At 35.9% G+C, this 26,533-nt stretch overlaps 1 protein-coding gene across 1 annotated transcript; it reads left to right on the plus strand.

Moving 5' to 3' along the window:
* On the plus strand, positions 1–26,424 carry PKD2L2 (polycystin 2 like 2, transient receptor potential cation channel; the record flags this gene model as incomplete). Its single annotated transcript, XM_084251659.1, has 14 exons — positions 1–31; positions 713–808; positions 2,904–3,037; positions 4,529–4,785; positions 6,947–7,168; positions 10,543–10,771; positions 11,952–12,122; positions 12,637–12,818; positions 18,281–18,401; positions 19,342–19,443; positions 20,576–20,637; positions 20,825–20,879; positions 25,839–25,951; positions 26,331–26,424. 14 exons carry the CDS (start codon positions 1–3, stop codon positions 26,422–26,424), a joined length of 1,869 nt encoding a protein of 622 aa, XP_084107785.1.
* Between the last annotated feature and the right edge of the window lie 109 nt (positions 26,425–26,533).

The following is a 26,533-nucleotide window of genomic DNA, read 5'->3' on the forward strand; positions in this document are numbered from 1 at the left end:
ATGGCTGAGGCCTCACGGTGGCACAGAGGGGGTGAGCGGTGCTCCTCGGGGGTGGGTGTGGCAGGGCCCGTTTGGCAAGTCCACATTCTTTGGAAGGAACTCTGTCCCCAGTTATTCATGAGCGAGAAATGGCCTCTAGCACGTTGAGTCTAAAACTAGAGACGTGAAGACGAGAACACTGAAGCCCAACGGAGACATGGCGCCCGCCGTTGCCTGGGTCTCGAGCTGGGTGGGGTCATTGGCTGTGCAGTGGCCGTTTCTGAAGTCTTTTTTTTTTTGACCTTAGGGAATCGTGACCTTGACAGAACCGCTGGGTGAATGCTTTTTTTCCCCTCTCAGCTGAAGCCAGCCATCCCAAGAAGTAGTTTTGCTAGGTGGAGATAAAAATTAGGGATAGATGAGGGCTGTTGTTTTGTGTTTTTGCTTTTACCTTTTAAGACTGAACTGGTGAGTTGTAAAATTCATCAGTTTACACATTCGTTCACTGATTGCTTAGTTCATTAGTTGCATCTAAAATAATTGCCCATTTTCCCTCATGGGATAATGTTAGTAATTATTCCTTCCTCATAAAAGTGAGAATAAATAACCAGGAACTACTGGAACTTGCCTTCACATAGTGTAACAGCTATAAGTAGCTTTCTCCGTCATTGTTGTTTATATACAATGTAAATTACATAATAATTTTGGGGGAAATTTGTTTTGTATCTCACAGGGACTCCGAATCTGCGTTACAGAAAGGAACTAGAGATTAGAACCACACCTCAGGAGTTGTTACTCTACTTAATTTTTTTAATAGACCTATGTATATGTAAGTACACATGTAGATGAAGATTCTGAACTTAAAAGTTATGTAGACATAAAAAAGAACGCATAGTCTTTATGATACCTTTGATTTCAGACTACTAAACGTCTCAAATAGGATCTTTTTGACATCTTAAATTCACTTCAAATTCTTAAGGGACCTTAAGGTCAAAGATGTTATGAGAATTTTGCGGGTTTTTGCGTGAAAGAACTGGGGTGTTCGGGAGGGAGGATGAGAGGATTCACCGGAGACAGAGTGGGGAGCTAAAAAAGGCAGAATGACGAAATACAATGCTGAGGGGAGCAGCGGGCAGGCGGGAGAGGTCTCTAGTGGTGGAATTGAACTCAGGCTGTAGTGCTGATAGCACTGAGACTGAACTTGTGGGCCACCAGGGAGGCCCTGTAATGAGAGGTTTTCATAGTCAATAATAATTAGGCTAATTATTCCTTTCAGTTGGCAATTTTATCTTGAGTGTAATATTCCCTTGACTTGGCAATTCTAACTGGATTTCTTCTACAAGCCAGGTAGACACATTTACTCAGGTCATAGGTTGAACTGCAAATGAGGCCAAAGAAGTTAGTCTTGGTAGCCAAGTTGTTCTTTCCCAAAGTCTATTGTTAATAGTAAAATAGGCTATTGTTGAGTAACAGGTATTATGGATCAATGGAAATCTTTAAGGATGTCCAGGAAAACTTCTCACCCTACATTCTTCCTATCTGTAGGTCATAGCATTGACTTAATCTGTGAAGGGCAGTATTAAGAGCATTTTGTCTTTAGAGCACCCAACATGCAGTAGATGTAAGTTCACCAGACTAACGTCATAGTGGTACAACCCTACATGCTGGCGTTTGTGTATCAAATAATTAGTGTTCTATCAATTGTACAGGGTAAGTTTCAGACAGATTTTGACTAAAAAGACAACTATAAGTAAAATTACCTTAGACAACTACAACTATAAGTTAAGGTATCTTAGTCTGATTTTTAAATGTTTATTACATATTATTTGGGGAATGGAAAAATAGGGAAAGAATATTCATAATCCCATTATTTGGGGATTTAAAAAAAAAACCTTTTCATAATTAGGAAGAATTCAAAATAGTTTAAATCTCCAATGACAGAGGATTTAAGATTTGTTTACATGTGGTGAAATAATATGCAGTATTAAAGAATGACATAGACTTATTTGTGCCATGGAATGTTGTTGAAGCTAAATGGTTTTTTAAAATTACAGAACTTCTGGGGGGAAAAAAGGGAGATGTAATCTATACCCTGCTCTCAAACCCACCCACTCTACCTGGAAAGAGAAAGTAAAGAAGAATACTAATTATTTTTTTTTTTAATTCTTACCATATGCCAAAACACGTTTTAAATGTTTCAAAGGTGTTATCTCATTTTTCATGACAAAACTGAAGTAGGAATAATGCAATGTTATTTCAATTTAGAACATTTTTCAAAAAATAGGCAAAACTGAAAGAAACTAGTACCAAAAGATCACATATGATTCAGTTCATTTGAAATAGTCAGGACAGATTAATCTATAGACAGAAGTAGATTAGTCATTGTCCAGGGTTGGGAGGAGATATAGGGTGATGATTGCATATCACATGTATGTGAATATACTAAAAACTATTTAATTGTAAATGAGTGAATTATATGGGATATGAATTATAGTTCAGTAAGACTAAAAAAACCTCTCAGTTTCCTATCTTATAGGAAATAATATCCCTATAATTGGGCAGACTCAGACCTACCTATTTGAATACAAAGTGCATAGCATAACTACTCATATACCACATTCTATTGCCTACTCTTACTATGGAGAAAAAGCCAACTTGCATGCTAATATAATGTCTTATTTTTGTAAAAATGGTTGTTTTCTTTATAAAGGTGTGTTTATATAGAAAAGTATGAATAATATGTGCCAAATCTAAATCTAGCAGTGGGATTTCATGCTTTGTATATTTCTATTTTAGTTTTTTTAATCATTAGACAAAACGATGTTGAGCTTTTCAAAACAAAATTGGCAACAAATTGTAAGTTCATTTTTAATATTGACAACTGAGTTTTTAAGTAAATTTTAAAACAAAAATTCTTCTCCTAGTGACCTTTGGGATGGTAAACCCACATATGTATTACTTAAACAAAGTTATGTCATCTCTATTTTTGGATACTTCTGTGCCCGGTGATGAAAGAACCAGCTTTAGAGCTATTCGCAGCATAACTGATTTTTGGAAGGTAAGGTATTATGTAATTGTGGCTGAAGTAGCTTTAAATATTGCACCAACCCTGGTCACATATAGTAAACACCTGACACATATTTGCTGAAGGAATGAGTAAAAATGAATAAAAATAAACTGTTGGAAGCAGCCAACCACCAAGTATTTATTGATAACTCGCATTCTCAATGTGATAGAGGTTGTGTAGCTATTAAAAAAGGAGTATCATTTCTTTTAAAGTATCATTGAGTTTGGAAAATAGAAGACCTGCTTCTTAGGTAACATGTTAGGATCCAAAATTAGTCTATAATTATGTATAGTGAAAACTACTATTAATTCCTTAAATTATCTTTAAAGTGTATCCTATATAGTTTTTGGTGTGCAATCCTGCACAGTGTGTTTCAGTAATTTACAATATATAATAAAGTACATATATAAAATTAATTTATACTACCCTTAACTTTACAAAGTCATTCCTTTAGCATTGGAACAGACTTGTTTTTTTTTTTTCATTACCCTTAGCAAGATGTTCACATTATAAGAGCATTTTATATATAAGAGCATATATTAAGAGAACAGCAGTTTCAGACATTCCATTTTTACAATCATTGGTGCACACAAGGAAGTTTTTCCAGAGGTGATGACAATTCAGTTGTGTTTCAAAGGATGATTAATAGAAGGGCATTCTAGGAAGAATAGATAATACTGTATTGTCTATGTAAGTAATTCTATATATGGAGCTATATCTAGCATTATAGACATAAAAAGGCATATAAACATAAATGTGGAAAATGCCAAATTGAATTGGACAGAGATTAAAATCATGAATGTCATGCCAGGAATTTGAAACTTCTCAAGGATACAAGATCGCTTTCTGAGAGTGAGAGGATAAGTAAGATGAGGACTAATGGTAAGAGCTCATTGGTTTAGACCAGGTGCCAGGTGGAATATAAAAGAAAGATAGGAAATTTTCCCTGATCTAAGAAATAGAATCCACCTTGCCTTTTTGGCGGGGGGGGGGGGGGGGGGGGAGGGGGGGGTGGCGGCGTTAAGGGGGTAGTGCTGTCTGAAAGTATGTGCATGGCCACTGGCACAGGGAAAGGCAGGGATCCCTTAGGAACAGATAGGGGCAGCAGGGATAGCAGCCACCACTGCCAGAACTGGGAAGAGGGGCACATAGCCACAAAGTTATAATTTGTGGCTATGACTAGCTCTGATAACTCATATATTGTGGTACAATATCCCTCATAGAGGGGAGAAGAAGAGTTATGAAATTAAATAAGTTAATATTTGTCAAGTGCTTAGAGCAGTGCCTAGTGCATAGTAAGTGCTCAATAAATGTTAACTGTCTTCATTATCAACATTGTTATCATTACTATTGTTATTAAGTGGTGGCTTGGTCAACAATTTTCATACTTACCCTCAAAAATCTTAGAGATAACATTATGGATTCTTCTATACATTTCACATGAAAACATTTTTCCCGTAACACTTATCTTTCTAATTGAAGTTTATGGAAGGACCCCTTTTGGATGGTCTGTACTGGGACTCATGGTACACTAGCCAGAAAGTGTATGATTTCAAGAACAGCAGTCGCATCTACTATGAGAACATACTTTTAGGATTCCCTAGAGTTCGTCAATTAAAAGTTCGCAACGACACATGCAAGATTCATTCATCCTTTCAATCTTTGATGGATGAATGCTATGATAAATACACTAGTGGAAATGAAGACCTGGCTGACTTTGGCCTTCAAAAAGATACTGAGTAAGTAGTACAACATTACATTTAACTTTCTAGCACCTTGCCATTGTATCTTCTACAAGTGAAAATGTGTGTATTTTCCAAATAATACCAACAGGAATTAGGCAGGTATGGAGACTTTCATTAATAGCATCAATTGAAGACTCAAAACACTAGCAGTACTTAGAAATGGAAGAGTGAAACTTGTTCTTTTTGTTTAACAAAGAATGTAATTTTTTTTTTTCACTGTATATGAAATGCTAAGACATAGACACAGGTCAAAGTGTCCATTTTTGGTTTTACAATATTCTGTTAATTTGCGTTTCTAGTCCGGCCAGACTCCCTAAAGCCCATGCCAAATGCTTCTTGGGATCTCCAGGAAATGTCTTAGGTGTGCTCTGCTGCTTTCCTCCTTTCTCTAGACTTGCCTGACTTCAGGTTTATCTTCTGTTGTTGCCAATACTCAACAGGGGCAGTTATGCCCTACAGGTACTGACTCTAATGATGCCTCAAAAAGATACTGTGATCATTGTTCCCCAAACTGCCTGAGGCTAATTCTGGTATAGACACATGTCTACATTTTATATCGAGAATAAGCCCCCTTATCATGGAAACTGCTGTTACCATTTCTTTTAGGGTCCTATGAAAATCGTTAGGGGCAGAGCATAAACCTTTTACAAACTATCACAGTAAAGTGAATACAAGGATCCACCTTTTCCTGCTTACATTCCCACTCTGCAGAAGCAGCCACTTTTAGCAATTTTGATTCTTTCTCCTGGTGCATACTTCTTGACTTTCTAAATAATATTTATATTGCTATTACTGGATTTTACAGTTTCATATATCTCTTGTCTCTCTCATGGAAAGTGTCATGTATCCCTCTTATACCACTCCCTCTATACACACTTTCTGTTCCCTTACCCTCTCAATATAATCATACCATAATTTTTTTGTTAATCATTAGTCAATGTTCATATTATAAATACTAATGACAATTAACATTTCCTTTCTTGAACTCCTTCCCTATACCCCACTAATCATTACTTTGTGGTTTTGTTGACCTGTTTTTGCTTTGTATGCAATTTTGGGTATTCTTGAGGACAACAAAGTGTATAGTTCCTATAAATCTAATAATTATGGTGACTCATCTTAAAATATTGCAGTACTATTCATTATTTCCCTTTCAACAAAAAATGATAAAATAAACCAATTATTTAATTACACATTTTAAATTGGAATGTCAAGACTGGTCTGTTATTCTAACATTCCAAATTCATATAACAACTACAAATAACTTAAATACAAAAATTAATACTATGAATTTGTGATTGTAATACCCGTCCTTTCCTAACAAAGTAAATCAATTTGTCCTCATTTGTCCATTTAAAATGTAACATTTAAAAAAATGGAATCTAGGAGAGGGTTGGTATAATAAATTTTCTTGTTTCATTTTAAAATAAATAAATTTTTTAAAAAATTATCTGTTAAGTGGAAAACACTCAAAAATATAACTACAGATATTTCATTAAATATAAGTATTTTTTCTTAGTAATTATTCAAATCTGGGGGAACTGAACAGAAACTGAAATGGTCAAGGTCTTTTTATTTATCTCATAATCAAAAGTAGAAAGAATGGAAGCAAGATTTAGTTATGAACATTTTCTTTGATTTTTTTTGTTTTCATTGAAATAAGATTCCTATATAGTAATATAGCTATTATAACAAAGTCTATTAAATGGGCTATTCAATTTATAAATGGTAGGTGACCTTTAGAAACCAGACTATAAAGCACCTTTTATCTCCATACTGAGACAGATATTTGTGAATCAAGACCTTTCATAGCCATGTACTACTCAAAGACTGAAGACCTCATAAGACAACATAATTAAAAAAAATTAGTCATTTGCTAGATTTTAAGTACCCCCAAGGCAACAGATGGAGTAAAATTGTTTTTATTCATAGCATTTAGTCCTGTGTGTGGCCCCAAATAAACACTTCAAAAGGACAGAATATCAAATCTTTATCCTTTGAATTTAACCCTTAGCTCATCATCTTGCTTCAAAATTACTAAATGCTTATGAACTTAGTACTACTTTTTAAATTACTGCTTTTAAGCTGTAGTATTCTTAGACTATTTCTCAGTTAGGTTTTCTCATTTCTCCTTTATTCTTTTTGTACCTAACAGATGGAAGTATTCTTCTCCTGCTGTCAGCTCCCCTAGGCATTGGGGATTTGTTGGTGTTTACAAAAATGGGGGATATATTTTCACTTTATCAAGATCAAAATCTGAAACCAAAAACAAGTTCATTAATCTTCGACTGAACAGCTGGATCACAAGAGGAACTAGAGTTGTTTTTATTGATTTTTCTTTATACAATGCTAACGTAAATCTGTTTTGTATTATTAGGTGAGTGACTCAAAATCTTTTTTTAATTAATATTTTATTTTATATAATTCTTACATTTTTCATTTTTGCACAATGTATGCATTATCATTTTGGTTATATTCCCCATACAATTGCACCCCCCCCTTATTTTGACCCTAGTCTTTCCTCTCCCCTTCCCTCCCCCCGCCGCCCCCTGTAATCCCTGTAATGTGTCTCTGGTTTATAGTTGCTTGTTGATTTTGAGTTTTACTTTGTATTAATTAGTCTTTTTCCTGGTCCCTTATTTAGGTTTTCTAAATTCCTGCTATGTGTGACCATCCGGTATTTTTCTTTTTCTTTCTGAGTTATTTCGCTGAGCATGATCCCTTCTAGCTCCATCCATGTTGCTGAAAACTGCATGTGTTTATCTTTTTTGATTGCTGAGTAATATTCCATTGTGTATATGTACCACATCTTCTTGATCCAGTCATCTATTTTTGGGCATTTAGGTTGTTTCCATAGCTAAGCTATTGTAAATAGTGCTTCTATAAACATAGGGATGCAGGTGCCCTTTGGAATTAATGTTTCTGTGTCATTTGGGTAAATATCTGGGAGTGGAATTGCTGGATCATATGGAAGCTCTATGTTTAGTAGGTCAAGAAATCTCCACACAGCTCTCCATAGTGGTTGGGCCAGTTTGTACTCCCACCAGCAATGCAGGAGAGTCCCTTTTTCTCTACAACCTCGCCAACATTTGTTGTTGCTAGTTTTTTTAATATGTACCATTCTCACTGGTGTAAGATGGTATTCAAAATCTTTTTATTAGTTTATTCAATTTAAAAAGCATCTAGGACCCTCAATAGGGTTTCTATTTTGTGTGCATATTTGTACTGAGTAAAAATCATAAGCTTCAAAATTAATATTATATAGTTCAGCCAATAATGAAAAAGTAGATAAAATAATAACATATTCATTGTTTCATTATTTCAGAATACATTCAAGAATATAGAGAATTACATACATATATTAGTTTTAAATTACTTAGGATATTGTCATTCTTGAATTGCACAGAGCTAACATTTACTCTTGATTTCTTCCTCTAAATTAGATCATTTGAATCTGCTGATATCCTTTCAGAATGAGCTTCTTTATTAAGTTATTCATTTTTGTTTCAAGAAGGAACAGTTCAAATTTCCTAGAAATGATGAGAGCCTATGGTGATATGCAAGTATGATCCCAGTTCTTCACATCTTTGCCATGCGGCCTCCCAGTCCCCTGTCGTCCAGGGAGGGTGCATCTCCACAGCCCTTGATGCTCAACCTGTGACTTGCTTTGATTAATGGAGTGTTAGTGGATATGATGCAAGCAGAAATGAGTTTATACATTAAAACCTGCTGTCTTGCTCCTCCACCACTGCATGACTAGGTCAACTTGCACCCAAGAGGAAGGAAGAGGCACCATCTCATTAGGATGAAAAAGATTAAGAGAAAAACAAACCAGAGAAAAAAGTTCATTACATTAGTCTGATACCTCAGGTTATCTGCCTAATCAGGACCATACAAAATGATTTAGGCCTATGTTCCAGAATGAAACTCTGCCAGAGGCACATTGGATCTACCTGGGGATTGAGTCAGCTTCCTCCAAGGGATCTGATAGTAGATGGATGCCTAATACAATCAGGGTTCTGTTAGAAGAAATGGGATAATGACAATTAGATAGGCAAACAGTTACATTCACTCAAATCTCAGTGACCTACTTTTCTCTATGAAACTTACATGTTCATTCTGAATGGAATATGGAATTGGTGTTTACTCTGATTAGGGAGGGAATATTGTCTGTGTGACAGTGAAACACAACCATGGCCTTTAAAATTTATAAAGATGAGTAAAATTAATGAACTTAAGCAGCCAATGGACATTATACTTTTTATAGTTCTTTCAGGGAATCAGAACTTTTTTTTTTTAAGATTTATTTATTTATACGAGAACTGGGGTACAGGCCAGGGAGGGTGAGAGAATTCACCAGAGTCAGAGCAGAGAGCAGAACAGGCAGATGGACCGAAAGCACTGCTCAGGGGAGCAGCGGGCGAGACAGGAGAGGTCTGTTGTACCATGTGGGTATCTCCCTAGCCGGCCGGGAATTGAACCTGCACTGCAGAGGCTGCGGAAAGCCTCACAGTGCTGTGCTCAACCTGCTGCACCACTGGGGAGGCCCGAATCAGAGATTTCACCAATATTAATCACCCTTCCCAACAGTCTTGTTCAAGATAAAGTGAAGAATCCAAATCATTTCTACGTCCTATATAAGAGTATAAACATTGGGGTAACTGGCTTAAAGTCATATGAAGGACTCCTTGTAGTACTAGACTAAGTCTAAATTTCCTGTCTCTAGTTTGTTTATTCTGTTACCTCTTAAAATATTTTTTAAAAATTAAGTAGATTTGGAAACTATTAACTGGCAGTATAATCAGTATTTGTATGGAAGAAAATTGTTTTTCCAATTATGTTCCTTTTTGTATATCTGGCAAACTAACTGAATGCTGTATTTTCCTTTTTTGTTAGTCTACACTTCTGAGTTATTTCACTTCACTCCTTTATCCAACATTGTGCACTTATTTTGTGTAACTTGAAACAAATTGTTCTGGGTTCTATTTGTTAACTAGTTGTTTGGGTTTTGTTTGCAGTACCTTATTCCACTACCAATAAAATTTGCTAATAGCTTTAGTTAGGAATAATTACATCATAATGTTCTGTGGTGGAGATACTGGTTCATTAAATCACTACCAATTCTTAATTATCCTTGATCTTAGTTATCTGTATCCTGATTACACTAGTAATACAGTAAGCAACTCAAAATCTTTTTATACTTAGTGTTGGAATAAATAAATCATTGTACCCAACAACCATTACCTAAAGCAAACAAAAAACATTTACTTTGTGATCTTGACATTTAGAAGTAAGAACTATCTCTGATAAGCTAAAAGAAAAGAATATATTTCCTTCCTCTGGAATAATCAAAAATTATGTTTGTATGGGGTACTTGACTAATAACAGTAATTAACAGTATAGTATTTTCTCGAACATCATTTCATTCTCCTGTAGACAAATTAGTATTCACAGTGATGAATGAGCAATCTGGACACAAAATAGAGTGTCTGGCTAAAAACACATCTTACTTTCTTGTTTTCATGGGTCTTTGACCACTGTGAATATTCAGAATACCAAAAAAATGGAACCATTAAAAAGTAAGTCCTCTAGAAAATTTTTAATTGCATCCATGACCCCCAAAAAACATATTTTGTACAAAATAACTGATTATCATTAAAGTACATATCATCACTGATTAGAAATTTCACATTGAGTTAGATACTGAAATAACATGCCTGAAATGCAGTTTTCACAAACTTAATTTTACAGATTGGTGGCAGAATTCCCGGCAACTGGAGGAATCCTTACTTCATGGCAGTTTTACTCTGTGAAACTTCTCAGATATGTTACCTTCTATGATTATTTCATTGCTTCCTGTGAAATCACATTTTGTATTTTTCTTATTGTCTTCACGGCACAAGAAATCAAAAAAATAAGAGACTTTAAGTCTGCCTATTTCAAAAGTATTTGGAACTGGTTAGAACTGCTGCTATTGGTGGTAAGTGTATACTTCCATGTATGGGTGACGGGAATCACATCTGAACTCACCACAAAGAAGGCGTACAATAGCAGAGTTTGCTATTCATCTGGGATTTATTTTAAAAGCTACAAGTATCAAATCATAAAATGAACTGTGGTGGTACATACTAATGGTGTGCCTCCAACAGGGTCTGTTTTGGGGTTTTGTTTAGTTTTTGGTTTTTGAGAGCACCAGCATAAATCTAGAGGAATAGGTGACTCCACAGGCTTTATGATGTCCTGTGCAGTTGCCTAAATCTGCTTTCCTCCTCATACTGAATTTTGAAATAGTCAAAAGGCAAGCCTAGGCAGAATGCTGAAGGGGGCTTGAGAATCTTGATCGTAGTTTGAGAGGACCCAGATTAGGGAAATAGTTCCTGGAAGAAACACCTGAAACTGCCAGTTCTGGTCACTAGAACATACTAAAAATAAAGACAGAGCTATAGGCAGGGAAGTGGTAAGAGGTTGGTCTTAGGTAAAATGAACAAACATTTCTGGTTTATACAATCTAGTCTTTCACTCTCACTAGCCCTTAGTTACAGCCAATCCAGCATATAAACCTGGTTTTCCAAAACCAGATTAAAAGTTTCTGAGTCAGAAAGTACACCATCTGCACCTCTGGTATATCCAGTAATATTGAAGTATGGTATAGCATTAAATGTTTAACTGAGTATTTCAGGCAAAAGAAATCAAAGGAAAGTTTTTGTGACTATGTAAAGCTCTGATACTTAAGGTGACCTCATTCTGAAATCCTGTTCTGAAAGGTTGTTAAAGGTCTCTATGGGGGCTTGTTTTGGGGGAATGGTAAAATTCTTTTCTTGTATTACATGATGGGAAAGATTAAGCTTTTAGGTACCATGTAGTTATATGGAGCAGAAGCCCTTACAGCCTCTTCAGAATTATAATCATTTCATATGTTTGTGTGTTCTGACTCAAAGAAACAAGCAGGCAGATAGATTAGATGGTCAGGTGATAATTACTTTTCTCTTATGTTACCTTAAACATACGTAAGTTGAGACTTTTATTTATGTAAAAACACATATCTTTCCTTTCCTTTTTCTTAAATATTTGATTAACTTTTTAATGTTTTTCTGCATAGGTTGCAGAAGGTCTAGAGTAGAAATAGTCTCTAATTTAACCCTTCTTCTTTTCCCATTTAGTTGTGTTTTGTGGCCATTTTCTTCAATGCATACTGTAATATACAAACTTTTCTCTTACTTGGACAGTTATTAAAAAATTCTGAAAAATATTCAGATTTCTATTTTCTTGCATACTGGCAAGTTTATTACAACAATATAATTGCTGTTACCATCTTCTTTGCATGGATAAAGGTATTTATATTACATTCAATACAACTGATTAAATATACTATTTCATTATATTAGATGGCATAATGGGAACTTAAACTTTAAAGTCATGAAAAACAGAAGAATTTTCTTAATTATAAGGTAAGTAAAAGTAGTTCAGCTCACCATATGACTTCTCTCGTGGTATATAAGAAAACTAACAGAGGAATTAAATAAACTTTTCAAACTATAAGACTAATTAGTGGTTAGCATAAGGGAAGACGTCAGGGCAGTGGGGTCTTTGGGACAAAGGGGACAATCATGAAGGACAGAACTGGACTTCCAGTGGTGAACTTAATGTTGATTTTTAATGATGCACCTGAAAATGTCCTAATGCAATCTAACTTAAATAAAAAGAAAGGAAAAGAGTACGTCGTACTTAAAAAAAAAAGTAGTTTGGCCTTATAATGTTGCAGTAGATTTCTTCTGACATTAACTTATTCTAAGTAACTATAATCTGTGATATTTTCCTATTTCAATTCACTTTGTTCTTTTTCAGATATTCAAATTCATAAACTTTAATAAGACAATGTCTCAGCTGTCATCCACCTTGTCCCGCTGTTTCAAAGACATAATAGGATTTGCCATCATGTTTTTTATCATATTCTTTGCTTACGCTCAATTAGGATATCTTGCTTTTGGATCACAGGTTGATGACTTTTCCACTTTCCAAAATTCCATGTAAGCTCTTAGTATAAACGTAATGATAATTTCTGGTTTGTAACAACAACAAAAAAATCATGAACAGGTCTACGAAAAGGGTAACACAGCTTTAACAAATTTAAACTTGGGTTGATATTTTCACTGACAACAAAATAGCTCTCACACTCAAAGTATGGTTTGGCATGAAAAGATCCAAATGGATAGTGAAGCCCATTTTTAACTTTTACTGGGTCAAGTTAGGAAAATAATTTTTTTTGTTTCTTACTGGAAGTAAAAATTTTACCTAACAGAAATTGGTCACTAGCTATTTAACCTTTTTAGTCCTTATTTTCTTTATCTGTAAACAAAGAGGCTGGACTAGTTCACTCCCAAAGATCCTTTCCAAATTCAAACAACCTGTAAGTTAAGAAGTCTAATTAACTTATCCGAAATGAATTCTGTTTGTAGACCCAACAACTTCTTGGTCCTTTGCTAGGATCTTAACTCAAGTGGTACTTACAAACTTAGTAGTATTGGTACCGAGTATAAATGCAGTAACTAACATACCTGGGAAATTTGTCTTACCTTGAATAGTTGGGAAGAAAGGAAGTATGTCACACAATAAACAGGTAGAGAACTTTGGAATGGGTTAGTTAGAGGACCTCTGCTTTTGCTAATTATGTGATAGGTTATTCAGATCAACCTTCTCTTCAGGACAATTTAAAACGTTGCATGAAATACAAGAAACTCTAAAGAACTAACAAAAAAATGAGTAATAAGTAGACCAAAATCAGAAGGGGGAACCCAGAGAAGCAAGACCCATACCCAAAGATACTTTTACCCTGAAGTGTTTTTTTAACTTTTTTTTTTGTGCTAAACAATACAAGATTTAAATTTTGCCATCCTTATACATAGTTCATCGATATTAACAAATTCACACTGTACAACCACCCTTTTCCAGAACTCTCTTCATCTTGCAAAACTAAAACTCTATACCCATTAAATAACTCACCGTTCTCTACCTTTCCCCAAGCCCTCGCAACAATCATTCTACTTTCTGTCTACAGTTTTGATTACTAGGTACCTAATGCAGTTGCACCATACTTATCTTTTCGTGACTGATTTATTTCATTTAACATAATGTCTTCGAGATTCACGTCAGAATGTCCTTGCTCTTTAAGACTGAATATTCCATTGTATGTATATACCACATTTTGTATATCTGTCATCTGTTAGGGAACACTTGGAGGGTGAACAGTGCTATTACTGATGCTACTATCTTTTTCAAGACCCTGCTTTCAATTCTTTTCTGATATATATGCAGAGATGGAATTGCTGGGTCATACTATAATTCTGTGTTGAGGGTTTTTTTGGAACTGGCATACTGCTTTTGATAGCAACATTATCATTTCACATTCCCACTAACAGTAAACACAAGTTCTAACTTCTCCACAACCTCACCAGTAATTGCTTTTTTTTTGGATTTTTTTTTTAAAGATTTATTTATTTATTTATACAAGCACTGGGTACAGTCAGAAGCATGGGAGGGTGAGAGAATTCACCAGAGCCAGAGCGGGGAACAGAACAGGCAGCCTGACGAAATACACTGCTGAGGGGAGCAGCAGGCGCAACAAGAGAGGTCTGTGTCGCCATGTGGCACCCTTGCCCGGTGGCCAGGGATCGAACCAGTGCTGCAGAGGCTGCAGGCAGCTTCACAGCCCAGTGCTCAACCGCTGCGCCACTGGGGAGGCCCTGGATTTTTTTTAAAATAGTTATCCTAACAGGTATGAGATGATCTTGTAGTTTTAATTTGCATCACCCCAGTGATTAATGATAATTAAACATCCTTTCATGTGTTTATGCATTTGTTGGTCCACTTGACGATGCTCTGTTCACTTTTCTTTAATCTTCTTTCTGAGCCGAAGACAATATTTTCAATTGTTCTGTCTCAAGTGTGCTATTTTTTTATTCTGCCTAATCAAATCTTTCTTTGAATCCCTGTAGTGAACTTTGCATTTCAGCTGTACTTTTCAGTTCTAGAATTTCTTTTTGGTTTCTTCATAGGATTTTTTTTTTTTTTTTTTTTAGGATTTATTTATTTATACAAGTACTGGGTACAGTCAGAAGCTCAGGAGGGTGAGAGAATTCACCAGAGCCAGAGTAGGGAGCAGAACAGGCAGAAGGACTGAAGTACACTGCTGAGGGGAGCAGTGGGCGGCAGGAGAGGTCAGCACGCCATGTGGGACCCTTGCCTGGTGGCCGGGGATCGAACCAGTGCTGCAGAGGCTGCAGGCAACTTTGCAGCCCAGCGCTCAACTGCTGTGCCACCAGGAGAGGCCCTCTTCATAGGATTTCTATTTGATATTTCCATTTTGTTCTTACATCATATTGGTAACTCTAGAAATCAGACTCTCTCTTCTCAAGGGTTTGTTGTTTTTTGGTTTTGTATTTTAGTGTTGTCAGATGTCTCTGTGCTAGGGGCCAGGCTGAAGTGTGCACTTCTCAGGTCTTTCCTCAACCCATGGCTTTCCTTGGGCATAGTGACCTTCTGATTTCCTCTGTATAGGCAGCTGCATTTGAATGTCCTAGTCTTTATTATTTTTTTTTTTAATAGAGGCATGTTTTTTTTTTTTTTATTTGTTTGTTTTGTTTGTTTTGTTTATACATGCACTGGGTACAGTCAGAAGCGCGGGAGGGTGAGAGAATTCACCAGAGCAAGAGCGGGGAGCAGAGCAGGCAGAAGGACCGAAGTACACTGCTGAGGGGAGCAGCGGGCGGCAGGAGAGGTCTGCGCGCCATGTGGGACCCTCCTCCGGTGGCCGGGGAGCAGCTGGGGATCGAACTGGCACTGCAGAGGCCGCGGGCAGCGTCGCAACCCAGCGCTCAACCACTGCGCCACCGGGGAGGCCCTGAATGTCCTAGTCTTTAATATCTGGCTCCCAAAATGGGAAAAAGAGAAAAATAAAGGAGGGAAGGGCACTGGTCCTTTAAATTCCAAACATTGCTCCAGCAATCAGAGCACTGCCCAAGATGTTGGGAGTACAAGGTCTTAAATGCCCTGTGTCTGGCTTTATTGGCCATGATAGCCCAAGGAATCTCAATTTGAATTTGGATTAAAGTGGTCTCAGGCTAGAATGCTTGCATGCACCACAGAATTGAACAAAAAACCTCTCTGGACAAAGTTATCTAATCCTTAAATTCAAGTAATTTTTAAAATTTAAAATCCTTAAATGTAAAATCCTTAAATTGCTTCTACAAGTAATTTTAAAATATAATTGAAGGTTATTTGAACATAACCTGATACACAAGGGGGAAAAAAAGCAGAAGCAAGAACCAGGTATAATAGAAACACTGATTTCAGATACTAATCAAGCAACATTTACGACATAGAGAAAATTAAAGATATCTTCAGAGAACAGGATGTATAAAATGTGACTTACTTGAAAAAAGTATCAAAAAGAATTCTAGAGCTGAAAACTATAGTAGTTGTCATTAAAATCTGGTCAACAGGTTTGACGGCAAATAAAAGTAGCAGATGGTCTCACTCATAGCAGGAATCTAGAAAACTTAAATAAGGGACCAGGAAAAAGAATAACTATGTGAAAGTGAAAATCAAAATCAACAAACAACTATGAACTAGAGACACTCTATGGGGGGGTGAGGTGCGGGGAGGGGAGTAATTTGGTCAAAATAAGGGGGTCACAATTGTATGGGGAATATAAAAATAAAATTTATAATAAAAAAAGAATAAAGTGAAAATAGGTCAAAAATTATTTTAAAATGTGATACACACAAAATATTAGGAGATGGTATGAGACATGAAGGATAGACTGAGAAGAGAGTTTAGGAGTTACAGAAGAAGAGAGTGAAATAGAGGCAATATTTGGAGATGTCTTAGGAACAGTGATTACCCAATTACACTTCCAAGTGAGAAACTAGAAAGTCTTATTAACACAAATAGTACATTATTATGGAAAAAATCTTATTAGCTATTTTAATTCACTAAGAGAAAACTTTAGGAAATTAGCAGTGGTATCAAAATGTTACAATAGTTTTTTCCAATGTAGCACTATATACTAAAGGATCATAGGTTCCTTTTATTTTTTTTAATTTGAAGTCTGTCCCTTTGACTTTATTGGAAAGGTTCTTATAATATTAGTTACATAAAAATGATGCTTGAATTTTAAGCATCAGCATTTTTAATATATATTTTTTAATTTTATACTTTTTTTACATTATTTTTCATTCTTGTGCAATGCTTTTAGATTGAAAAAAAGGGGATAAATTAAACTCCAATTAAGATAAAAATGACAGGGCCTCCCTGGTGGCGCAGCGGTTGAGCGGTTGAGCGCTGGGTTGCGAAGCTGTCCAAAGCCTCTGCAGCGCCGGTTTGATCCCCCGCCGCCGGCGAAGGTCCCACATGGTGCAACAGACCTCTGCTGTGCCCGCTGCTCCCCTCAGCAGTGTATTTCATCAGTCTGCCTGCTCTGCTCTCCCCTCTGGCTCTGGTGATTTCTGTCAACTTCCTGCACTTCTGACTGGACCCAGTGCTTGTATAAATAAATAAATCTTTAAAAAGAGAGAAATGACAATATCACTGTATTTGAAGTTTCCAGTTCCTATGTGATTTTATCAGTAAATCATTTGTTTAAATTTTTAGTATTATTTTCACTTTCCTGACAGAAAAGGACAAAATGGCAGCTTTAGTTAATGAGCTAATTTCTGAAGAGAAGGGAGCCTTTAACTTACCATTTCTTATATATGACAAATGAAGTTGAAAGATCAAATTAGAAACAACAGAGCCTTTTACTGTTCTATGCCAGAGAGAAAAAAAGATACTTGATTTGTTGAAACTTGAGTATTGTTCCCATTCAGCATATCTTTTGGTTGGAGCATTACAAACTTATATTAAGAACTGGATAAATATTTTAAGGTATGACTTAGTCAGGTCTTGGTTATTGGTGAAATTCCAGTTAACTCTGAGACCTAGGACTCCAAGTAGCCTATTTCTTTGAATACATTTTCTTCCTTCATTGTAGACAGCCCTATGTGCCTTCATGTGATTGGCAAAATCAACAAGGAAAAAAGAAGTGTTCTTTTTGACTGACCAACCAATCATGCAAACTATCTATAAAATATTAAAAATTCCTTGCCAGATTTCCCTTTATAATAAAGAATTGGTACACATAACTTACAATATGTCCATGGTATGTCTGGCAATGCCACTGCAAATTAATGGTAAGAAAAGAGTTCAAGTTAAGAAATATTAATTCTACCTCCACAACCACTATAAACTCATTCAAAGCATTTTAATTTTTCATTTTTAAAATAAAGGTTTATGAAATGCCACTTTACAACAAAACCAAGTTTTTATAGTAATTGAGAGAATGAAATAAACTTCAGGACCATGCTCCCAAATACATTAGTAACCCCCATCAATTGTCACATAATGTGTGAAGGATTAGAATATTCTCTGATATTTTTCTTTCTTTCCATTAAAGATTTGCACAATTTCGAATTGTTCTTGGAGATTTTAATTTTGCTGGTATTCAGCAAGTCAGTCGTGTCTTGGGACCCATTTACTTCGTCACTTTCATCTTTTTTGTGTTCTTTGTCCTGCTGGTAAGAATAAACACTTGCTCTTTTTTTTTTTCTTAATCTTTTAGAAAAATAAAATTACTTAGAAGAAATTATGGTATCACAGCTTAGCTGTCAGAACACTTTACATTATTAAGAATGATGTGAGTCCCTAGTAATCAGGTTCCCTAGTCCAGTGTCTACATGTTTTCATGTTGCCCAGTGGCGATTATGACCTCGCTAGTTACCATCTGGGTGTTAACTGTGTTGGAGATGTGCTGACTCTTTTACATATAGAACTTGAATGCCCAGGTCTCTCCATCCTTAGACATCCCATACCTTAGGTATGAATTTGGCCATTAATATTCTGCCCATATGGTTTTTGGCTGTTACAGCTGAAAGCTCACGGGGTGGGTCTCTCACATATGCTCAGGACAAAGCTTCTTGGCCTCCAGAACCTTGTCTTCAAGGTACTGCTACTCCTCTAGAAAAAAATTTTTGGGTCACATGTAGCAGTTATCCCCTAGAGGGGGCAGCATCCTCAGGATGACAGAGTTGAGCCACAGTGAAGGTGGAGAGGTGGGCTGGGGGATCAGGGGTAATGAGAGTACTGTCTCTCCACAATTTTGTTTTCTGGATGTTAGCAGTCATTGGCATCTCAGTGAGAGTGTGCACTTAACTTCTATGGATTTTTTTTAAAACCACCTTTCTAAACATGTAATCACATTACTTTTTTTCTGATGTGAAATATTTACAATGACTATAAGGAGCCAGTTCATGTGCAGTATTTTCCATTCTGCTTTTCTCATTTACCATAAATGTATTTTCATATCCACACACTATACATCCCCATTCTATATTGTAGGCTACAGAACAATCTTTATATTGATGTTAAATTTTTAACCTAATTTTTAAAATCCAAGCATTTGTCACTAATACTTAACTAAAATTTTATTAAAGCTGTTGTTTGAATATTTCTCCTCAGAACATGTTCTTGGCTATAATTAATAATACCTATTCTGAAGTGAAAGCTGATTATTCATTAGGCAGAAGGCCAGATTTTGAACTTGGTAAAATGATTAAAAAGGTATGTCAATTTTTTCCCCTAATTAAATTTTCTCAGCTTATACTCTTGTAGTTTAAGTAACATTTAAACCCCACATGGTAGTGGTTTTCTGGTCCTGTGTTTTGTCACTGGGCTGAAGTGACATTTGCTCTTTGGGATTAAAAATATGTCCAAAATTATTTCAGAGTTCAATGTATCTAATAGTAACTGAGCTATTCACTAAATGCAAAGCACTGCTGGTATTACAGTAAAACTCTCTCAAATTAGATGCTGGTACATTTCTCCAAACAATCTAAACTCAGAACTCCGTGTCTTCCACTTTTCCTGTTTCTCTTAAGGGCAACACTCTTTTTCTCAGTTACCTGACACAAAACCTTGGATTTTTTAAATTTCCTTGTTCTGTTGCCAATGCATGTTTACGGTTCAATTGCTCACAATTGTGGAAGTCAAGCACACTTTGAATTCTACTACCACTACATTAGGGCCTTGAGTACCTTTCACCCAGACTTCCGTAGCCTCTTCTACATGCCAGTCCAGCTGATTGTATGACTTCTCTACTAAAATTTTTCAGTCTTTTTTCCCCTCCCATTCCCTCCCTTGACATTCTATTCTTCCTGACAGAGTGGACTCTTCCTTGACCTCTGGACATCTACCTCACTTTTACTAATAGCAGTGTCATGCCGTGCCATCTGCCACCTCTGTAACCTCACGGCTCTCACCACAGCACTTCACATAAGAAAGGTCCTAATAGCTGTGGGCTTTAGTAGGGTTTACTCTGTCCAAGAACTTACCTATAAAAGAAAACTATTAAGATGTCCCCTAATTGCTTTGTGTTTTCCTTATCATTTGTCTCTTCATTTCATTGGATGTGTTAAATTGTTAACATCCTTAATGCAACAAATGTTAATGCTTTCAAAAGATTTTTTTCAAGGTCAAATGTGATGCCTCCAAGAGTGCCCTTTTCTTTTTCACCAGCAGATCAGAAACCTTGAGTGATGACAAAGTGAAAGAAGGATAATCATTAACACGTGCCTCCAGATTTCTTTAGTAGTCCATAGAGATAAGCATATCATATTTCCATTATCTTGATCAAAAATTAACACAATGGGATATATTTTTGATTAACTTCTAAACTGTCTTTCATTATGTCCAGAGTTACAACAATGTTCTCGAAAAACTCAGACTAAAGAAACCCAAAAAGGATGAAGACAAAAGGTAACATGAATTTTTTTCCCAGCTAGAAATGTGATACTTGGGAGAACTTATTAATGACATTTTCCCAAATAATTAGATTATGAGAAAGAACAAAAATGCACTCCAGATCCTTACTGTACATCTGGTTGTATTTTACGCAGTTTCCTATTACTGTCATATGTTTCTGATTTTTATTTTATACTTTCAGTATGAAAACGGGGGATTTGGCTGAAAAAGCCAGAAGAGAAGGCTTTGATGAAAAGGTAAAATTTTAATTTTCTCATAAAGAATAATTTTAGTTAAAATGTGCTTTAAAAAAAAATTGTAAGATTCGATTTGCATTTCTGAGAGCAGCAATTGACACCTCCAAATATTTCTCCCAAGATCTAGATCCTTTCCTGTTTAGGACAAACCATTTGGATTTTATATGCTCCATCTCATGTTATTGCTCTCAGCAGATAAATTAGTCTTACAGGTACACTCACTGAGGATTATCACATATGGTTCAGTGAGTATATGCTATTCAGATAATTATATAATTTATCTTTTATAATCATTACCGTGATAAATCACTTTAATTTTTATATTTCAAAATCTGTATCTTATATTTAACAAATGATTTATTTAAAAATGATTGTAAAGGGCCTCCCCTGGTGGCGCAGCTGTTGAGCGCTGGCTGGGCTGCGAAGCTGCTCACAGCCTCTGCAGCACTGGCTCAATTCCCAGCCGCCAGCAAGGGTCCCACATGGCACGACAGACCTTTCCTGTCTCGCCCACTGCTCCCCTCAGCAGTGTATTTCGTCAGTCTGCCTGTTCTGTTCCCCGCTCTGGCTCTGGTGAATTCTCTCACCCTCCTGCACTTCTGACTGTACCCAGTGCTTGTATAAATAAATAAATCTTAAAAAAAAATTATAAAGCAAACCCCTACATAATTTTTAAAAAATTTATGTTGTTTTTTTTAAAGATTTATTTATTTATACAAGAACTGGGGTACAATCAGAGGCGTGAGAGGGTGACAGAATTCACCAGAGATAGATCGGGGAGTAGAACAGGCAGACAGACCGAAGACACTGCTGAGGGCGAGGCAGGAGAGGTCTGCTGCACCATGTGGGTTTCTCCCTGGGAAATCAAACGGGAAGCAAACCCACGCTGCAGAGGCTGCAGACAGCTTCACAGCAGGGCCCTCAACCCGCTGCACCAGAAAAAAAAACCAACAGAACAATGTTCTACCCCTTCTGGTTGTTCCTCATCCTTTGTAACATTGCTGCCAAAGATTCATAACATAATGAAACGTCACACAAAACTGAGATAGTCTGCAAAGTAACTGGCCTGCATTCTTCAAAACTGTCAAAGCTATGAAAGTCAAGATAATGCTAAGAACTATGCCAGACAGAATGAAATTAAATGACAAGTAAATATAATGTACAATCCTGGACTGGGTCCTTTTATAGTAAAGGGCATCACTGAAAAAACTGGTATTATTTGAATAAGGAACTTAGAATTTGATATAATAATATATTGACATAAAATTTCTGATTCTGATTGTTGTATGATAAACATAAAGGAAAACATCTTTGTATGCAGAAAATATACACTAAAGAATTCAGGGACAGGGCCCTCCTTGGTGGCCTAGGGGTTAAGTCTCAGCACTATCACTGCTAGGGCTGAGTTCAATCCCCAACCAGGGAGCTAAAACACATGGTGCAGAAGACCTCTGCTGTCTGGTCCTCTGCTCACTGCAGTAGTGTATTTCAGCAAATCTACCTGTTCTGCTCCCCACTCTGTCTTTGGTGAGTCCTCTCACCACCGTACCTCACCCCTGGCACCTCTGGCCTACACCCCAATTAAAAAAAAAAAAAAGAATTCAGGGACAAAGGGGCATTCATGTTGACAAATTCAAATACTTTTAGAGAATAAATGTGTATTATTTTTGTAACTTTCCCCTGAGTTTGATATTATTTAAATATATATGATTCTATAAGCCATTTCTGAATTAAAAAACATTTATTTTTTTAAGTTTATTCTATTTATACAAGAACCGGGGTATAGACCAGATGTGCAGGAGGGTGAGAGGATTCACCAGAGACAAAGCCGGGAACAGAACAGGCAGAATGACTGAAATACACTGCTGAGGGGAGCAGCGGACATCTCCGAGGCCAGCAGGGATCGAACCAGCACTGCAGAGGCTGTGGACAGCTTCACAGCACTGTGCTGAACTGCCTGCACCACCAGAGAGGCCAAACAATATATATTTAAAGATATACTGTGTACCTGGAAAAAAACTACCTAGAATAACACAAGACTTGTGACAACTTGTTTACTTGTGTAAACAAGTAAAATTTGGGTTTAAGTAAAAGGAAAAGACAATCAGGCTAATAGGACAACATCCAACACTGTAAGTCAATAGAAGAATACATATAGTATATTTCAGGAGAGAAAAATGTAAACCATGAATTTTTTAAGAATAAAGGTTCAAACAGTTTTGAGTACTACTGTATTCCTGAGGATTCTACAAGAGGATAAGCTTCAGCAAACCAAGGGATGGTTGGAGAAATTGTGGAAAAACAGAGAGTGATACAACATAAAAGCTTCAGTGACTGGTTCACATATAATAGGTAAAAGTTAAAGAACATTATTTAGAATTAATAACCAAAAAGCAGCTTTCACATATTTAATATTCGGTTGTTGGAAAAGTCATCATGCATTAACACATAATAAGATATTGTTTTACTGAGTTATAACCCATTTTTCCCACATTTTAGCATCTCTGAAATCAAGCCTCGCCTTGTGTTTGACAGTGTTTCATTGGCAGCATTTTTCCCTTAAGTGGTTTGGGTCCTGGTTGAGGGAACCAAAGCAAGAGAGGGCAGATTCCGGGCATATAGAGATAGCTGAATAAAGACAAACCACTAAAACAAAAACACATACAACATGCTAAGGGGCAGAAGTACCAAAAAAATAAGAACTGAAAATATACCACACAGTAAAAAACTTGAAAAATGTACCATAAATATTATGCTATAACTCTAGCCAGATAGTTGTGATATTCAGTAAAGGCAAATAATCCTAATTTATTTAAAAAGCACATATTTTCCAATTGAATCACATAGCAATGTCTAATTCTACACTATATACTAAAATATATACCTAAAACAAAGTGATTCAAAAAAGTTAAATATGAAAGCATGAGCACAGTTATTAATATGCCAGCAAAAGCTACCAGGGGGCACATCTAAGTTAAAGTACAATTCTAGACAAAAACTTGACATGAAGGGAGCTTTATAAAGATAAGATCAACTTTAATAGCTGATTACTATGCACCAAATAATATGGCATCAACTTCCACAAAGATAAAACTATTAGATTTATAAAATGAGAAATAAGAACAATACTAAAATCAGAGAACAGATTAAGGAAAATTAAAGGGTAAAGAAGACCAAAACAATATATCGAATTAGGCGATCTTAGAGTTAGGCATACTCTCAAAAGATACAGCTGCTTTTCAAAAACCCATTCATGAAAACTGGATATATATTAGGCCACAAAGAAAATCTCAAATTCAAAACTGTAGATAATGTGTGAAAAATTCTCTGAAAACAACACAAAAATATATTAACCAAAATAGAAAATGAAAATCCTTTAATAAGAAATTTTAAATGGTCTTTTGAACAATTCTTAAATCAAAGAGAAAATATAACATTGCAGAATTCCTAAAAAAAAATAAAAACACTATAGCAGAATCTAAAGATAAAATCAAAGAAAACTCAGAGGAAAATTAATAACCTCAAATTTATCAATAAAAATCAAAGACTGGAAAGAATTTTAGCATGTGACTCAAAAAAAAATTAGAATAAGTAAAAAACAGAAATAAGACCAAAGAAAAGCAGAATGAATTAGAAACAAAATAGTAGTATAAATAAAAAGGCTACTTCTATCAGTAAAAAGAAACTACAACCCAGTAAATAGAATAAACACAGAGATTATAATGGGGGAAATCATCAAGAAACAGAAGGAATTAAAAACTATCATTGAAAGTGAAGACATATCACATTCAGACTATCAGAATTCACTACATCTCATTATTATTCATTATTAAAATATCCATACAATCCAAAGCAATCTACAGATTCAATTCAATCCCCATCAGATTTCCAGTAACCTTTCCTTACAGTCCTCTAATATCTCAGAATTCTCTATAGCAAATCCCCTTCCTAAATTATCTAATGTGGTTTCTTTCTCTGACTGTGCCCTGATAAATACTTGACTGCAAATGGCAAGGAGGTCCTTCAAAGAAACTCTCATAAATAGAATCCTTCTATTCAGGATTGAAAGTCATCTTTTCCTACTTCAGATATGTTGAAGATAGACGCTGCTATAATACTTTCTCAGACCAGATCAGCACACATTCATCAGGTAAACAGCATATAAACTTAAGCATCACCATCTCTTCCAAGGAAGGAATTCAGAACCCTTATTAAAAGACATCCACATTGTTACCTATCATCATTGCAGGAGCAGGGAAATTTCATATTAATTGAGAAGTCTTTGAATCACATCTTCCTCCAAGATTGTCCCTATTTCCCACAATGCACAGGGTGTTTTTTCTGAAATTGGGAAAAAGGTATTTGGGTGCCATTAAGGACAAAACACAGGATCCTTTAAGATCAGAGAAAGGTGCAGCAATAAAAATTTTCTGGAACGAGCTTATAAATTGATATAGATTGAACATACAGATTGATTCAGTAATTAAGAAGAGGCAATTGGAGTAAGGTAAGAGTAGGAGTCTCCATGAGAAGCAAATACCCACAGATGTACTCTGAAGTACATTTCCTTCTTTCAAGTACGGCAATACAGAAAAAAAAAAAATCTCAGCTTTGGTCAAGTAAAGGAAAAAAATCAGGAAACTACTCAGCTGGAAGTGCAGAGGGAAAGAGTCAGTGAAACAAGAATTCACTGTCCATATTTACAACAGTCACAATAATAAAAATAATAATCAGCACCCTAACTCTGCTATGCAGTTCTTACACCAACTTCTGAAGTAACTCTGCTGATGCAAAGACCTAAAAACAGGCAAAGCAAAAAGCCAACTGGTCTCAAAACCACAACCCTGGAGAGAATAGTTTAAGATTCTCAACACTGTAATGCTTGTGTGCCAAAGACCTTAAGTAGAGAAAAATTGATAAAAAAAAATTGCAGCCTGGACTTTTCCTCTAACTTGACAGGAGATTCAAAGTGCAGAGCAGATGAAAAAATGGAAAGAGAGGCTTGAGAAAAAGTATTATTCTGCAGAAATTCAAGATGACTACCAGCCTGTCACTCATCAAGAGTTTCGAGAGTAAGTATGTGTTCTAACCAGGGAACTATAGGGTATCATCAGATGGGGGTTAGAGACATGGGTTACGCACATTACTCTCCTGAACCCACCACCTTATTCTGTTGAGATGCCACATTTTTAAACTTTTTACCCAACTTTAACATTAAACAGAAAGTGCAAGACTCTAAGGAGAACAATTTCTTTTATTCATATGGCTCTAAACAATTGAAACTATCATATGCACCTGTTACCAAAGCAAATACTGTTCTCCACAGTTTTAGAATATTAGATTCACCACTGGCCATACTAGGCAGTTTTAAGAGCTTAAAATTCTTTGTTCCCACTCACATGAAAGTATGCTACTGACTCATTCTTTACTTCCTCCTAAATAATCCTCTAGACTCTTTTTATATGCTGTGGAACTGGAGAAAGAATTACACTATGTCAGTTTGAAACTAAACCGAGTGATGAGAAAGGTTTCAGCTCTACAGTAAGACAAATGGAGGTGAGACTCTGTGATGCATTGAGCATTTCTAACAAAGATTTATTCTTATATTTCCTAAACTTGTCCCAACTTTAGGAAGGCTTTAAAAGCACTGAAAC

This window comes from Talpa europaea (genome assembly GCF_964194135.1).
Source record: "Talpa europaea genome assembly, chromosome: 13".
Classification (NCBI taxonomy): domain Eukaryota; kingdom Metazoa; phylum Chordata; class Mammalia; order Eulipotyphla; family Talpidae; genus Talpa; species Talpa europaea.